General features: G+C 37.8%; 1 protein-coding gene across 1 annotated transcript; it reads left to right on the top strand.

Moving 5' to 3' along the window:
• Positions 1–5,806: 5,806 nt before the first annotated feature.
• LOC121962158 (epididymis-specific alpha-mannosidase-like) lies at positions 5,807–16,188 on the top strand. The gene is given in 20 exon segments (XM_042512362.1): positions 5,807–5,947; positions 6,783–6,929; positions 7,478–7,519; positions 7,521–7,584; positions 7,671–7,843; positions 7,960–8,075; positions 8,218–8,395; positions 8,496–8,694; positions 8,809–8,999; positions 9,513–9,684; positions 9,865–10,007; positions 10,192–10,457; positions 11,399–11,590; positions 11,672–11,915; positions 13,173–13,283; positions 13,362–13,554; positions 13,824–13,970; positions 14,821–14,933; positions 15,045–15,162; positions 15,901–16,188. Coding segments are annotated over 20 exon segments (3,033 nt in total). The 5' UTR covers positions 5,807–5,821; the 3' UTR covers positions 15,999–16,188.
• The last annotated feature ends 15 nt before the right edge of the window (positions 16,189–16,203 follow it).

Raw genomic sequence — 16,203 nt, 5'->3', positions numbered from 1 at the left:
AACCAAAAACTAACTGCCTTTTATCTTTAATGGGGCAGTATTTAACAAATGCTGATCCATAAAACAACTGCATGGGAGTTATAAATTACTACTTTGATGTTTACATGTGAGCATGCACCTCATTAATTAATTCTGTATTTGCAAACAAACATAAAGCACAGCAAGCATTCCTCCTCCACTTCAAATAGAAACAAATGCCACAGTCCTCTGTCTTCAATTACCGAGTGTGTCATCGAGAGGCTCTTCAGAGTGCTACATAGTTTTTGTTCACTTGTTATTTTCTGTTTCTATTTTCCACACTTGACTCGAGCGAGGCGTCTGCTGCTCGTAACTCACATCCCACCCCTTCCCGAACGCTCTGCTGTTACTCCAACCCCCGTGGCCTGTCTGTCAACCCTTGTTCCCATGGCAATTAGTTAGAAACCCCGGCCAATTATGCGCCGCTCTTGAACACACACCTAACAAACTGCTCGAAGCAACGATGTGCCACCACTCTCTGAGAAGCGCCTCAATAGCCGGGGGGAGATTTGTGTGATGGGTTAATAGTGGGATAGTAAAAGTGCTGCGGAGGCGACATTGTTGAGTTCATGTTGGTTTATAGTGCGCTCTGACCCTATTGAATGTTTTATAGCGATGGGTGTCTATCTACATATCCAGCTGAATGGGACAAGGGCCACGAAAAAAAGGGCCCAACCACAGAACCATAAAAGCCAGACTTAAAGGCCTGCTGCAAGGAGCAACTTTGAACTGAAATGTCACGGCCAGGCAGGATGAAAACGCTAAAGGTCATGCTGCACAACCAGTGGTGGAATACCAGACTCTGAAAATACTCTGTTACAAGCCCTGCGTTGAAAATGTTAGTAAGTATAATCAGGAAAATATATTTTAAGTATATTAGTACAAGTACCTAACGCAATAAAGTCTTAACACACCAGTGCTTTTTGATTATTTGGGGAAAAAAAAGAAGAAAAATGAAAAAAACAAACTCAAAATTATTTAAGAAAAATTAATAAGCACCTCAAAATCTCAAAATGAGAAAAATGTAAAACATTTATCAAAAAAGAAGGAAAAATACACATAAAAAACATATATTACAAAAAAATGCCATCAAAATTATAAGAAAAAAATGTGGAAAACACAACACAAAAAACCTTCAAAAATTATTTTTAAAAAATCCACCCAAAATCAAAATAAATGAAAATAGGAAAAAACATCCCCAAAACTTTAATTTATCAGAAAAAGGAAATAAAATCTCGCAATTACCCGTATGTTTATCACAACAGTTAGCAATTCATATTCTGTCAATCCACTGATTGATTAATCAGCTAACTGTTGCAGCTGTGCGTGTATAACCTGTTAGGTCATTTCATTTATTAACATAAACACCATATTTTTAAACTCTTCTCATGTTTTGATGCAAAATCTTAATTTGTGAAGTAACTAAAGTGTCCAGATAAATGCAGTTAAGACAAAAGTGCAATATTTCCCTCTGAAATGCAGAGGGGTGAAAGTATAAAGTGGTGTGAAAAGACAAATACTCAAGTACAGTACAAGTACTTCAAATCTGGACTCAAGTTCAGTACTTGAGTAAATGCACTGAGCTACATTCCACCACTGTGCTCAACCTGTTACATAGTTTGCGCGGCGGAGCAACAGAGATTGAGTGTCTCTCTATTCTGTGTGTAGGTGACGCGTCCCCTCAAGAATGTGGTTCTCTTCCTCTCGCCGTTCGCTTCAATTTCCCCTCTGGTTGCTTACTTCACTCACACAGCCGAGGAGCTGTCGCTTGAGGAATCTGGAAAACACCAGCGGGGAATGAGAGGAATTTCTGCTTTTCCCTTAACCACCCCCTCACCCCTTGCTCTCTTTACTTTGGACGCCTCTGCGCAGCCGGGCTCTTGAGTTTTCTCTTGTTTCTGAATGCGGCCCAACAATAACAACCTCTCATAAACAATGGGGCTTGTTGATTGGGGGGTTTGAGAAGGAGAGTGGCCGCCGCTGGCCCGTGCTGTCGGTTTTGCTGGCAGCGGGCCTCGCGAATGTCCGAAAGTACAGGCTACATCGGGGACTGTGAAAGATTTAAGGGTAGCTTTAAAAATGCACCATCTCTGAAGGACCATAAACACATGCTTTAGTTCTTTCTTAATCTATCTTTCCTCCGAGAGGACTTTGATGGACCAAACTCTGAAAGGGGATGCTGGTCAATGTCAGGAAACCACAAAAGTACAGGGAAAAAAATTGTAGTTTTGGAGCACCCGTGGACTCGTAAAGGGAGTCTGGATCACATTGAGTGGGATTCTGCGGAGCTCTGCCCCGTCTTTTCAGCCGATGGGCAAAACACAGCCCGAGTCACATGCCACTTACAGAGTTAAACCCTGTGTCTCTGTGACAGAGAAATGATAATGCAGAGTGATGTGTCCTGGAATAACTCGCTCTACACTATTTCCATTTTGCAAGATGATACCGCGCATTACTGGACATTATCCCTCATCTGCTGAACCGTTTTTATGTCTCTTGTATCAACTAAATCAAAATAAAATGTCAAAAGAGATTCTTTTTGAATAGGACGGATAAACAAACCACTGTATTTTATTATAATTTCCCGCAGGCTGCATACCAGGGCAAGGCTTTTGGAAATAAAATAGTTTTTCCAAAATATCTAAGATGCACAAACAAAACATTAACACGGTCCAGTGAGATTTGCAGCGTCTAATAGGTGAAGAGTTCCCCCTAGTGGACAAAACAGAACTAGCAGCAGCTCATCCGGGGTGTCTGCAGGCATCACACACTTAAATTAAATGCTTTAAAAGACTTTTTCAAGATAGTTTTTTTAATTTGTGATCATCTTTTTCTTATTCAACCATTGCAGATAATTACAAAGGTAATTAGTATATATGTGGTCCCATGCAGAGGGAGATTTGATGTACACTGTAAAAAGAAAATTGTTGGATAAACTTAAAAAAACAACAACTTCCGATTGGTAACACAGAAATATATTTAATAATAATAATATATTAGTTTTTCAGATGTATTTAATTATTTGATTTTTTTCCAAATTGAGAGTTTTTGTTTATGCTGCTTAAATTTAAGGCAAGTCAACTTAGAGTTTACAATATTTCCAACACATGTTTTTTTTTTTTTTTTGGCTTTGACCTAAAATAAAATTCTGTTCCATAACAAGTTAGTTTTATGGTTTCAGGAAAGTCGTTTTTAAAAGTTACCATAAGGTATAATTATAATTCATTCAGTTACCTCACAGTTACATTGATTAAAACACACTGGCCAGTTAGTCAGTAATATTATTCAAAGGGTACACTCGTTACATATCGTTTTGTAACTTTTTATGCAACAGACTCTGAAAAAAAAAAACATGATGTATGAAACGGCTTGAAAAATGTTGAAGACTGCTGGTTTAGAAGCGAAGTGAACTAGTAGAAAATACACATTATGCTACTTGTCTCATGTCCATCTTGCACAAATTGTTTTTGTCATCACAATACCCACTAAAGCAAAAATGGTATTAATCCATTTCAATAATATTGTTTTAGTTTTCTTAGCTTTGAATTTTATTTTTATAGGATTTAAGGAATCTATTAACAACGAAAAAATGCACTCTGGGAAACACTCACTCACGCGCACACCAAGCACTCATCAAACAGGCGCTCTGTCTTCATCGTCCTCATCAGCGTCAGTGTCGGTGGAATCGGTGAAGCCGTCGCTGGCCGTCATTTGCCTGCAGGCTTGAATGGATCCGACCAAATCTTCACACCTTTAGATTAAAAAAAAAAGCAAAATAAACGCTGTCAGCATGTATGCAACTGCAACATTACATCACTGTTAAGGCACTGAACTGTGTAAATGTATATAGTTGTATATAGTTTGTCCAGCATATTTCTTTTTCTCTTATCTTGTTTGCAGTGTTGTTATTTTTAAGTGTTGTTTGTTACATGACTGAAGCTCTAAATATGCATGAGCCATGTATGAACTGACTGAATAAATAAGCAAAAACAAAAAAAGGTCTATATGGCTTCCTGCATGAGGCCCATTGACTCTCTCACTGCAGGTGTATTCATCTCGTGTGTTTCAGTCTCACTCATCTTCATCAGCACTAATTCACTATACAGAAATCTAATATATGCTCTCACCGACGGGTTGAACATCTGCCTGGTTGACTCCTGCCCGGTTCAGCTTTTGGACATCTCCTGGAGAAAAGAGAAGACACATTTCATTAGTATATATAGATTTGAGTAGTTTTGGAAAAGTTGAAAGCAAACATATGGGTCAGGTTGGGAAAAAAGCTCACATTGCTTGCAAGTCTAGCTGGACAACCCTTTCAACTCTGACCACATTTAGCTAAAGTTGTAAAGTTGTTTTTATCCTTTTACTATTGTGGGAAGCTTTCGATTAATGATTTTTGGGAACATAAAGCCTCCAGTTCAGTATGTGAACCCTTAGGGACTGCTTGGCGCATTTCAAGAGCTCTTAATTCTTAATTTTTTTGCTAATTCTAGCTTTGTTCATGCATATGGCAGAAAGATTGAATACTTTTGTTTAATGTTGTAATTTTCGAGCTCAGCTCCTATAATAAGTCTAAAATACACATGGAAACTATATTGTTACATTCATACAATGAGTCATTTAAGCATAAAAACATGCACTGTGTTATTTCTGGGTGGAATTTGTACTATTTTTCACCTTAAAAAATGGCATCAAGACAAAAACCTGGCATTTAAAGCATTAAAATTCAGAAAACTAATGAATATTTGATATTCATGATTAGGACTGATGTTGCTTAAAAAACAACTCAATGAATGAAGAAAATCATATCATTATATACTATTTTTATAGCCTGATTTTGACAAGCACATTTAGTGTGCAGAGGGGTATATGTGTAAAGATTTGAAACTGCACAAAAAATAAAAATGAATAAAAATCAATGTTGCTGCTTATCACTGACATACCCTGGGCTGTGATATTAAAAAAGATCTACTTAGCATGTAGTATATTAAAATAAATTATTTTTAGTGTTGTCTTTCTTTAGTTAAACATATAGTGACATCAAGACAAAAACCTGACAATTAATGAATTAATATTTGATATTTTTGATTAGGACTGGTGTTGAGTAAAAATAAATAACTAAATAAAAGTAGAAAATAATTTTCATGTATAATATTTTTTAAAGTTTGACCCCGAAAAGCTCATTTTGTGCATAATATCAAAGCAGCTCTAAGGGTTAATTAGAAAGTATTATCAAACAGGTTAGCCAGCCAGCTAACTAAACAACCTATTAGCTAGTAGCCTCTAGCTAAACAAAGCTTGTTTTTTTTGTCAGTAAATCGACATTTTGCTTAAATGTAACCATAGAAAATTACCACAATGCAAAACTTTATTCTCAGCAACACATATACTGACATTAATTGACTGTCTCGTTGTGTAATTGAAACTTTTCGGAAAGATTTAAGCCACTTACTGTACTCGTCTTTGTGCGCGAGCGGGTAGAAAAATATGGGGTAAAACGCGGCGGCAACAGCCGTCACAAAACCGCCAAATATCAACGCTATTCTGTTATTTCTCGACATTTTAATGCTGCATGAGGCGCTCCTCTCTCACCTCCAAGTGTTCGCAGTGTTTACAATAATTGTATCCGGTTTAAAGGTCACCAAATATGGACGAAAATCGGTTTTAAAGTAGTTTGGTTCTTCTGGGCTGCCGTACCCGAGTTGTCAGAGTCACGTGCTGCAACATAACAATAATAAGGAAGTCTATTGAAGATTTGGGAAGTTATTTTGCGCTTTTTTCCTGCAAATGCGGGCTAAAAAAAATGAGATTTTTAGCCGTTTTCGCGTGTTTTCTTTGTTGCTGTTGCTCTGCAGGAGGAAACGAGCCAATTCAAACATTTGTGATTCCTCACAGTCACATGGATGTTGGCTGGGTTTACACTATTCAGGTGGGTTTGTGTCACAAATTTATTAATAAAGTGTTAAAGTTCACGTGCATACAGAGCACAGCCTCTCACGAAATCACTGTTATTATAAAAGTTTATAGTGACGATTGTGTGTATTTTTCATTTTTACATAATGTACCACAAAGAGTACAAAGTTAAAGTTCTTTACTTGAGTATTTCCACTTGATGAAACGTCATACTTACTTTAACAAAGTACATTTGGTCAAGTACATTTACTCAGGTACTGTACTTAAGTATGAATTTCAGATACGTGTACTTTACTTGAGTATTGTCTTTTCATGCTACTGTGTACTTTTACTTCACTACATTCAGAGGAAAGTATTCCTTTTTACTTCACTACATTAATCTGACAGCCCACTTACTTTACAAATTAAGATTTTTACATAAAAAGAGTTTATCAAATATGATGTTTTGTTATAAATTAAATTACTAAAAACTTTCTATAAGTACAGCTGTAACGGAAAGTTGATTAATCATTCAGGTGAGTTACGGAAAATGAATTGCCAACTATTTTGGTAAACATTTAAGTATTTTTTTTCTTAATAATTGTTAGGTTTTGGTTTCTTATATTTTTTTTAATTTAAAGTAATTTTTTTATTGTTTTGAATCATTTTGAGCTTTGGAGGTTTTTTGATTTTTTTGTGTTTTTTTTTTATTTCCTGCATTGGGTGCTTTTACTTTTAGTACTTAAAGTGCATTTTCCTTATTTCTAATGCAGGACTTTTACCTGTAGTATAGTATTTTCATAGTTTCTCAGTTCTTTTACTGAAGTAAAGGGTCTGAATATTTCTTCCACCACTGTTGTATTTTTCCACAGGAGAGTATGCACGCCTATGCGGCCAATGTGTACACCAGTGTGACGGAGGAGCTGTCGAAGTCTGGAGACCGCAGATTCATCGCTGTGGAGCAGGAGTTCTTCAGACTGTGGTGGGACAACGTGGCCACTGACTCCCATAAGAAACAAGTAAGGACACATGATGGGTTAATACTCTGCACTGACATAAAATAGTTTCCTGCAAGCTAAATTGACTTACAGGGATACTCCTGTTTTGCATTTTAACCCTTTGAACTCTGGATTGACGTCACTTTTCTAGCGCTGCGTTTACACAAGCTCACAAATATTTAAACCTATCATAATTATATATTGATTAAATTATTTTACATTATTATTATTATTATTATTATTAAAACAGTTTCTTCAGGTCATTTTATTGTTTGTTTTTTAATTGTTTTATTTTGTTGGTTTTCTCTTTTGCTATTTTTTATGTAATTTTCTTTTTTTTTTCACAATATTTTTTGCTAATTTTTAGGTAATTTCTCCATAAGTTTCTAAGTGTGTTCCACACAAGTTTGGAAAGAAATCAAGCCAATTTGCTCCAGTTTCAAGAGTTAATAAAGTTTGAGGACTGGGAAGAAACAGATTACAGACAGAGTGCATCAGAGTTGTTGTTGGAGTGACCCTTTAAATACACAGTAAACATTTAACACATCACGGTGCGGTTGGCTCTGTAGGTACGACAGCTTGTAAAAGAGGGTCGACTTGAGTTCATCCTCGGGGGGCCAAGTGATGCACGATGAGGCTGTAACTGATCTGGACGACGAGATTCTACAAATGACAGGTAGTGCAACACATTTCTTGCATCTGTAACTTACAGTTTGAGAGGAGGAGAAATGTAGCAGACTTTCTTCCTCTGCGCTGTCTCAGAGGGACATGGTTTCCTCTACGAGACGTTCGGGGTGCGCCCTCAGTTTTCCTGGCACGTGGATCCGTTTGGAGCGTCTGCGACCACACCGGTCCTCTTTGCCCTGGCCGGCTTCAACGCCCACCTCATCTCTCGCATTGATTACGACCTCAAAGACACCATGCAGAAAAACAAGGTATTAGTGTACGCATCAGTCCAAATACTACTGCAGTCAATAAAAATGTACAACTTATAAAAAGTATTCCTTTTAAATGGTAATGACAATGGTGTCTATGTATTGTTGTTTTGCAGAAACTGCAGTTTGTATGGAGAGGTTCTCCCTCTCTAAAAGAAAAGCAGCAGATCTTCACTCACACTATGGACCAGTTTAGCTACTGCACCCCATCATACCTGCCTTTCTCCAACAGGTACTCCATGTTCATCTTACTCCATGTTCTGTAACAGAAAGAAGCGTATTGAACTCACCATAATTCCACATCCACATTTATAAAATTAGTATAAATAAAGTGGAGATTTCTAATAAAAAGGAAACATGTTCTTACTCGTCAGCTCTGGTTTCTATTGGAATGGCGTTGCCTTGTTCCCCGATCCCCCTAAAGACGGCGTTTACCCCAACATGAGCCTGCCCGTCACCAAGGAGACGGTAAAGGCCTACGCCAAGACGATGGTGAAGAACATCAAGCATAGGGCTGCGTGGTTCAGGACGAACCACGTGCTCTGGCCATGGGTGAGAAAAGAGAAAAACAAATAAATTTACTGGAATTAATTTTGCTTCTCTGCGCATGAACATGTAACTAAAATCCCCCCGCACTCTTTTTGTGTTTCAGGGTTGTGACAAACAGTTCTACAACTCATCTGTCCAGTTCAACAACATGGACCCTCTGATGAAGTACATCAACCAGAACAGCAAAGAGTTTGGGGTGACAGTCCAGTACGCCACTCTTAGTGAGTACTTCAAAGCGATCCACCAATCAGATCTGGTCTGGGATCTTCGTGGAAGTGAAGATTTTCTACCATACTCCACTGGTGAGAATCTACATCCTAAAACACGACACAAAGCATCAGTTACTGCGCATTAAAAGACGCAAAAAAGGCAGTTTTCTTGTTTTTATCATCTACTGTGGCTGATTTCATTCCCAGAGCCGCACCAGGCGTGGACGGGGTTTTACGCCTCCAGAAATGTTCTGAAAGGAGTGGCTCAACGTGCGAGCTCTCAGCTGCATGCAGCGGAGACGCTCTTCACCCGCTACCGAATCAGCTTCCCCGACGGACCTGTAGCTAAAGACTGGGCCCTGGACAAACTGAGGGCGCTGCGCTGGGCTGTCTCAGAGGTGATGTGTCGAAAAATATTTGACTCTTTTAACAGGAAATAACTCCATTTTCAATCAGATTTTATATATAAAAGTTCATTATCACAAATCACAATTAGCCTCTGAGGGCTTTACTGCATACAGCGTCTCCTCTGTCCTCGGACCCTCACAGCAACGAAGGAAAAACGTCCTCCCAAAAACCAGATAAAAACCTCAGGAAGAGCGACCAGGGAGGGATCCCCCTTCCAGGACAGACAATAGACAATAGATGTCGTAAAGAACAATAAAATAATAGTAGATGACAAAATGATAAATAGGAAAGAGAGAGAGAGGGCAGAGTACACAGCAACAATAATAGTAACAATAACATATAACAATAATAATAATAATAATAATAGACATAAAAATGAATAACTGTAAATGGAAAAAGGAAATTTTGTCCATTCACAGTCAAATTCAGGATAAAGATTCAAAATGTGAGTCCGTATGTGTTTGATTTGAACAGAAAATGTTATTCACCGTGTGTGTTTTTAGGTGCAGCATCATGACGGCATCACCGGCACCGAGTCTCCCAAAGTGGCGGACATGTACCTGCAGCATCTCAGGCAGGCCATGATGGGCGTGGAGGAGCTGCTGGCTGCACTCTTCCTGCTGCCCCACAGGCTCGAAATACCCAGCATCCTCGGCAGCCGCTACCACAGAAAAGGTGGAAACATTTAGTTGCACTTTGAGCTCAATGCTCCTTTAAGATTAATCAATGAGGGGTTTTCTGAAGGGAATATCTTACCCCAAAATGACCGTTTGTGTATCAATTACAAATTGTTGTATTCTTTTAAACATTTATGCTTCTGTTTAAATGACGCACTCTTAAATCTCCTGGAACCAGGTTTTCATGAGGCTTTGGAGCAGCACGTCATCGTTTACAACCCGTTAGCCTGGAACATCACCACCATCATCAACGTCACCGTAACCTTCCCCACTGCAGCCGTATTTGATGACGACGGACAGCCCGTCCCTGCTCAGGTAGCTGTTGTTTTTCATTTGTGAAAACTGACAGTAATAAGTGTTAAAGCGTTTTGTTTTTAAAGAAAAAACTATGAGACTTTTGCAAAACTAAGGTTACATGCGGCAGTTACAGGAACAGCAGCATTGTGAATAAAAGAGAGAAAATCTATGTAATGTACTATAACTGTGTTACAGATGCAGAGGTCAGCACAGTTCCAGTGTGACCTACGACCTCTTCGTCGTGGTTAAACTCGGAGGCCTCCAGCACAGGAAATACCTGATTAAGTTCTCTGGGAAGAAATGCTCCGCGAGGTCCAAGTGTGGCTGGACTTACGAAGCTAAAGGGGTTTCGTTTGAGAGACGTTACACCCGGGACTCACTGAAAGCAGGGAGGAGGCTGCTGCCAGTTCTGAGTCAATGTTACAAGCTGATGTTTGACCAGGATACAAATCTACTGCACAGCATCACGTATCTGTAAGAATTTAGAGATTTTGTGGCACTGCATGCAGTTATGCTTCAGTAATAGCTGCAGTATACTTAAGGAGGAATTTAAGTACAGTTTGCAGAAAATAAATCTGTAATTATTAGTCATTTAAGCATATTTAAGAAAAAATCACTGGTTCAAGCTTTTAAAATATCAACTAGGCTCTAAGCAGAATGCATTTTTATTTTGGACTTGAAGGAAAAACTAGCAATTTAAGAGTCAATCTGTGCTTTTTCAAATTATGACAGTCACTGTTTACTTTTTTCTTACTCTTTAACCCTTTTCTTAAACCCTGTAAAAACTTTCAAACGCCTTTTACAAGTATTTAAACATTAGCAAATTGTTTAACTTTTTTGAAAAAATGTGAAAAAAGGCAAAGAGCGAACTTAGCAAGAAATTAGAAATTTAGATTTTTTTTTATCTAGAGGAAAATGTCCAGAGAACTGTATATATATATATATATATATATATATATATTATATATATATATTAATTATTTTACAGAATTATCAAAATTTTTAAGCACCTTTTTCCCTGGGTCATATTCTTTTTTTTACTTGTTTTTTTGTTTGCTGTTTTTGTTTGTAATTTTCAGGTAATGTTTTTGTACTTTTTACAGAATTATTACAATTTCTAAGCACTTTTTCCCCCAGGTCATTTTCTTTTTATTATTTTTTACTTTGTTGTTTTTGCGCTTATTTTCAGGTAATGTTTGTGTAAACTGCTCATTGACTTCCTCCCAGGTTTTTGAAAGAAATCAAGCTAGTTTGCACAGGTTTCAAAGGGTTAAAGACCAACAAATTCACCAGTTAATCAAGAAAATAATAATAAAATAGCTGCATTTATCATTAATACATCCTAATTGTGCAGCTTTTCATGGCGTGTAAAATGCTCTCTGCTGCTCTCTGACCTTTGACCTCTGTGTTGGCAGTCAAGAAAAACGGAGAGTGAGGATGACTCAAGATTTCTGGGAATACCACGCAAACGGAGACTTAAAAGCCGGGCCCATCTCTGATAACTACATCTTCAGCGCTAACGGTTCGGCTGTGCGGGCGTACGCGGCTGTGGAGATGGAGATTCTCCCCGGGAAGATTGTGACTGAGATCAGGCAGCGCTTCTACAGGTGTGTAAACAGCTGTGGTGCAGTAAAATTAACCCTAACTGCGACATTCACACAAACATTTTGATAAACTGCATCTTCTAGAGAGGAAAGTGATAAAGACTTCACTTACTCCATCACCACCCGAGTCCCAGAATGCTTCGGGAGCAGACCGCGGTGTCGGAGGCTGGAGCAGACGTACTCGCTGGGCCCCCTCCATCTGAACACAGAGGTCGTCCTCAGAACCAGCTCCTCGATGAAGAACAACAGGACCCTGTACACGGACGACAATGGCTATCAGATGATGAAGAGGACGTACAAGAATTTCACTGATAACACTTTAGCGAGAGTAAGTACCTGGATTTATTTTAAAAAAAATGGTTTTATTAAAATACTTAAAGAGGCCCTATTATGCTCATTTTCAGATTAATATACGTATTTTGGTTTCTGCTATTGCCTGTGTCTTTATGATTCACGCCTAAAAAAAGGCCAGTGTGCTCTGATTGGTCAGTGTTTCTGGGTCATCCATATCTCTTTGTCTCTATTTATTTATTTATTTATGATTTTATTTCTACAGAGACAGTGCACATTAACAAAACAAAGCCAAAGGCAAATTTTCAACTGTTGTGCCAGGTGTTAAGAAAGACACAAAAGCAAGTAAACAATTAAAAGCATGAATGAAAAAAATATCCAAATTGTTAGCACTTTAAAAGCACAAAAAGAAGAAAATTCTACGTGATAGAACATAAGCAATTAGTCTATTGCCGTATAGCAGCATTTTATACCATGAAAAATCTCCATTGAAAGCTTCTGAACACAACCAAACATGTTCCAGCAGGAATATGATTGAAGTTGCCCTGTTAGCATGTAGCTACATGTAGCATTGTTCTTACAGCTGAGGGAATAACTCTAATAGACTATGGGGGCACATTATACTGTGAAAAATCATCCAAAAAAAGCTTCTAATAATTCTACATTGACAACATCAGCAACCAAGATTACAAATTTGCCTGGGGTTAGCATGTAGCTAAATGTAGCAATGTATATGCAGCCAAAGAATGACTGTAACAGAGAATAGTAGCACTTTCCATTATAGCAGGTCACCAAAAAAAGCTGCTAAACTAGAACTGCTTACTTTCTAACACGTTCCAGTAGAAATACAATCCTAAATCTGGGAGAAATTAACCACATCAGCCAGTTACCCTGACGTTAGCAAATAGCTACATGTAGCAGTGTACTTGCAGCCAGGGACTGTTAACGACGATAGCACCACTTCCTGCCACGAAAAAATCACCAAAATCTAAACAAACAGAAATGTTCCAGCAGGAATATGATCCAAAATCAGGCCACGATTCAGTTCCTCCCTAACATTAGCATGTAGCTACATGTAGCAGCGTAGGCCAAACTCTTGCTGTAGCATTCCTGGCTGTCATGATCTGACGTCAGTTCACAGGGAGTACTTTTACGTTTACCTCTTGAAACTTCGGTCTCCTTTAGTATGAACATCCGACACGGCAACATGATATTTTTGACAGAAAATATGGAAAAGCATAATAGGTCCCCTTTAAACTTGTACTATAATCTATACATAATATGTATTTTGCAGAACTACTACCCCATGGTTCGTGCAGCCTACATTGAGGACGACCTCAGCAGGCTGGTGCTGGTCGGCGACAGAGCTCACGGTGTTTCCAGCCAAGCCAACGGACAACTAGAGGTACCAAAACATACATGCATATTTCTCTTCTAATTACACTAAAATTTAATATTAATATTACGTTTTTTTTTCCCGCAGGTCATGCTCCATCGTCGTCTCTGGAACAACTTTGCCTGGGACCTCGGCTACAACCTGACCCTCAACGACAGCTCGGTCGTACGGCCCACCCTGTGGATGATGCTGGGCTCCGTCAGGGACACCTCCGGGCTCTACCAGAGGGAGGCGATAGAGCTGCAGCACAGACCTGTCGTCATGCCAATAGACCAGCCTCGTGAGTACTTAAGGGCCACGCGCCAAATCTGGCCCCTGATAGGCTAACAGGTGGCCCCCAGACCATTTTCTATTTCACAATGAAAATAAAGTGATTCACACGGGGATTTGTTTTGGTATAAGTATAAGACAGCATCAAATAAAGCTTGTTTTTTTATTTTGTAAAAGTGGCCCCTGAGTAAAGCAGGTTGAGTATCGCTGCTTTAAGGGAAAAAACTACATGTTTCTAGTTTTTTTTAGCATTTATTTGTATTTTTCTGTCGCTGTCAGAGCGGCCCTGGCAGGAGAAGGAACCCAGAGTGAGTTCTCCGGTGCGTTCGGTGGTCCTGCCGCCAAACCTCCACCTGCTCAGCCTCAGCGTCCCCGGATGGAACTACAGCTCCGATCACGATGTTCACGTCAGCCACATAAACTCAGGTCAGCTGTTACAAATACTCCTGTTTATACTGCAGTGGTGGAACGTAACTAAGTACATTAACTCAAGTACTGCACTTAAGTACAAATTTAAAGTAACTGTACTTTACTTGAGTATTTTTTTTTCATGCTTCTTTATACTTTTACTCCATAACATTTTAGAGGAAAATATTGTTTTTACCAAACAGCATTTATCAGGCAGATTTAGTTACTTAACAAATTAAAGTTAAAATGAGTAGTTGATTTATCAGTTAGCTGATTTTCAGAAAATTAATTGGCAACTAATTTTGATAAACATTGTCATTTATAAGTCATTTTCTATTTCTTTTTAAATAAGAAAAAAAATAATTTTTAATTTTTTTTTTTTTTGCATATTGTTGATTTTTTACCAGTGTTTTTCTTTTTTTCTATTTTTATAATTTTGAATTTGGGAGTGTTTTTTTAGTCTTTGGGCGTTTTTCAACTTTTTTGTATTTTTGGTGTTTTTTCTATTTATTTATTTTTTATAATATTCAGGTTTTTTTAAGTGTTTGGATGCGTTTATCTGTTGTTTTTTTTATAATTTTGAGTTTTTTGGTGTTTTTTTCCATTTTCTTTTTAATAATGTTGAGGTTTTTTTTAATTAAATAATTTTTGGTTTTACTTTTAGTTTTAATACTTTTAGTACTTTTTCCTAATTTTACTTTTATTTAAGTAACATTTCAATGCAGTACTTTTACTTATAAACTACTTAAGTAAGGAAACTGACAACTAGTTTCACCACTGTTATATTGTGAGGTTTTTAAAGCCTCTGCTGACTTTTCTCGGGCGTGTGTTTGTCCTGTGGATTAAATTCAGAAAATTTTTCATCAAGGTAAAGATTTGCACTCGGAGCCCGACTACGACCGAGTTTTGTTGAGAATCATGCATCTGTTCGAGGAGGGAGAAGACCCGGAGCTTTCGAAACCGGTCACCATAAACATGAAGGTTCAACAGAAATTTCTACATATTACTTCCATTATGAGGAAAGTGTGGTAATTTTAAAATAGTATTTACATCATCTTTTTCTTTTTAACTGGTCATTTCCTGTGTGAACAGGAAGTTCTGCAGGGCTTAGGGGAAGTAAAAGTGCTGGAGGAGCGTTCTCTCACAGGAACCTGGAGTATCCACAGTCTGCAGAGGTGGAAGTGGAAGACCGCAGATAACTTCGAAACGAGTAGGACAGACTTCGTTTTTTGGCTCATTATGGGATGTTTCGAATGACTCATTTTCCTGATGTTTAATGGCCAGAAAAGTGTTTTCACTTAACATTATGATGTCACAGTGAAGCCGACTTTTGACCATTTTAAAATAAAATGTCACCACTTTATCATTTTATCCTATAAGACATTTCTGTGAATTTTTTTTAAATTTGCGCATGAATTCTTGAGTTTGGACGTTTGTGCCAAATTTGAATAAATTCCCTCAAAAGGTTTTTGTGATATAAAAACATAATACCTCCAGCTGTTATAGGGGCATAAAAACACTCGGAAAACTGTCAATATTAAGACAAAACATTGTCTGATAAAGGTATTGCGTGATAGTAAGAGCTGTTTTAAATAATTAATTAATTACAAAAAAACAAAAAAATTATAAAACATTAATAGCTGACACAGACTTAATTTTTAAGAAGCAACGTGTGATGAGGAAGACATGACATTTCAGTGCCAGTCATGTCAGTATGTAATTCAAATGTATACGTCATTAAAATCCTAATTTTAGTAATAAATTTAACTGGCAAGTACTGCTGGTATTAATTATTATGGGAGTTATTATGGGAACAATGTTTAATTGAATAGTCGACTAATTGCATACATCCCTAATTTCAACAGACTCACATTAATATGTCCTTTTGAATAAAATGTTAGTCACTTCTCTTTGACGTACCTTGTTTTTTGTGTTTTCTTCACCTCAGGCAGCAGAAAACGTTGTGAAGACGAAGCGTTCACTGTGACCGTCTCACCCAAAGAGATCAGGACCTTCTTCGTCCACTTCGCCTCCGCGAACTTTTAGCTCGTCTTCTGTGAAGAAAAACAGTCTTTAAAATATGACGTGATGCTTTTAAACATTTGATGCTTTGCTTCTCTGTCGATGAATGCTCTGTTTGCACTTTATGTTCATTTGTTGAGAAACACTGATGTGTTGATTGGATGTTCTTACTCTGAGTCCATGTTGACTGAATAAAGTGATTATTTTTGTCATTTCTGTACAAATGTCT

This window comes from Plectropomus leopardus, chromosome 23 (assembly GCF_008729295.1).
Source record: "Plectropomus leopardus isolate mb chromosome 23, YSFRI_Pleo_2.0, whole genome shotgun sequence".
In the NCBI taxonomy this organism is placed as follows: domain Eukaryota; kingdom Metazoa; phylum Chordata; class Actinopteri; order Perciformes; family Serranidae; genus Plectropomus; species Plectropomus leopardus.
This window is presented reverse-complemented; position numbering and strand designations above follow the sequence as displayed.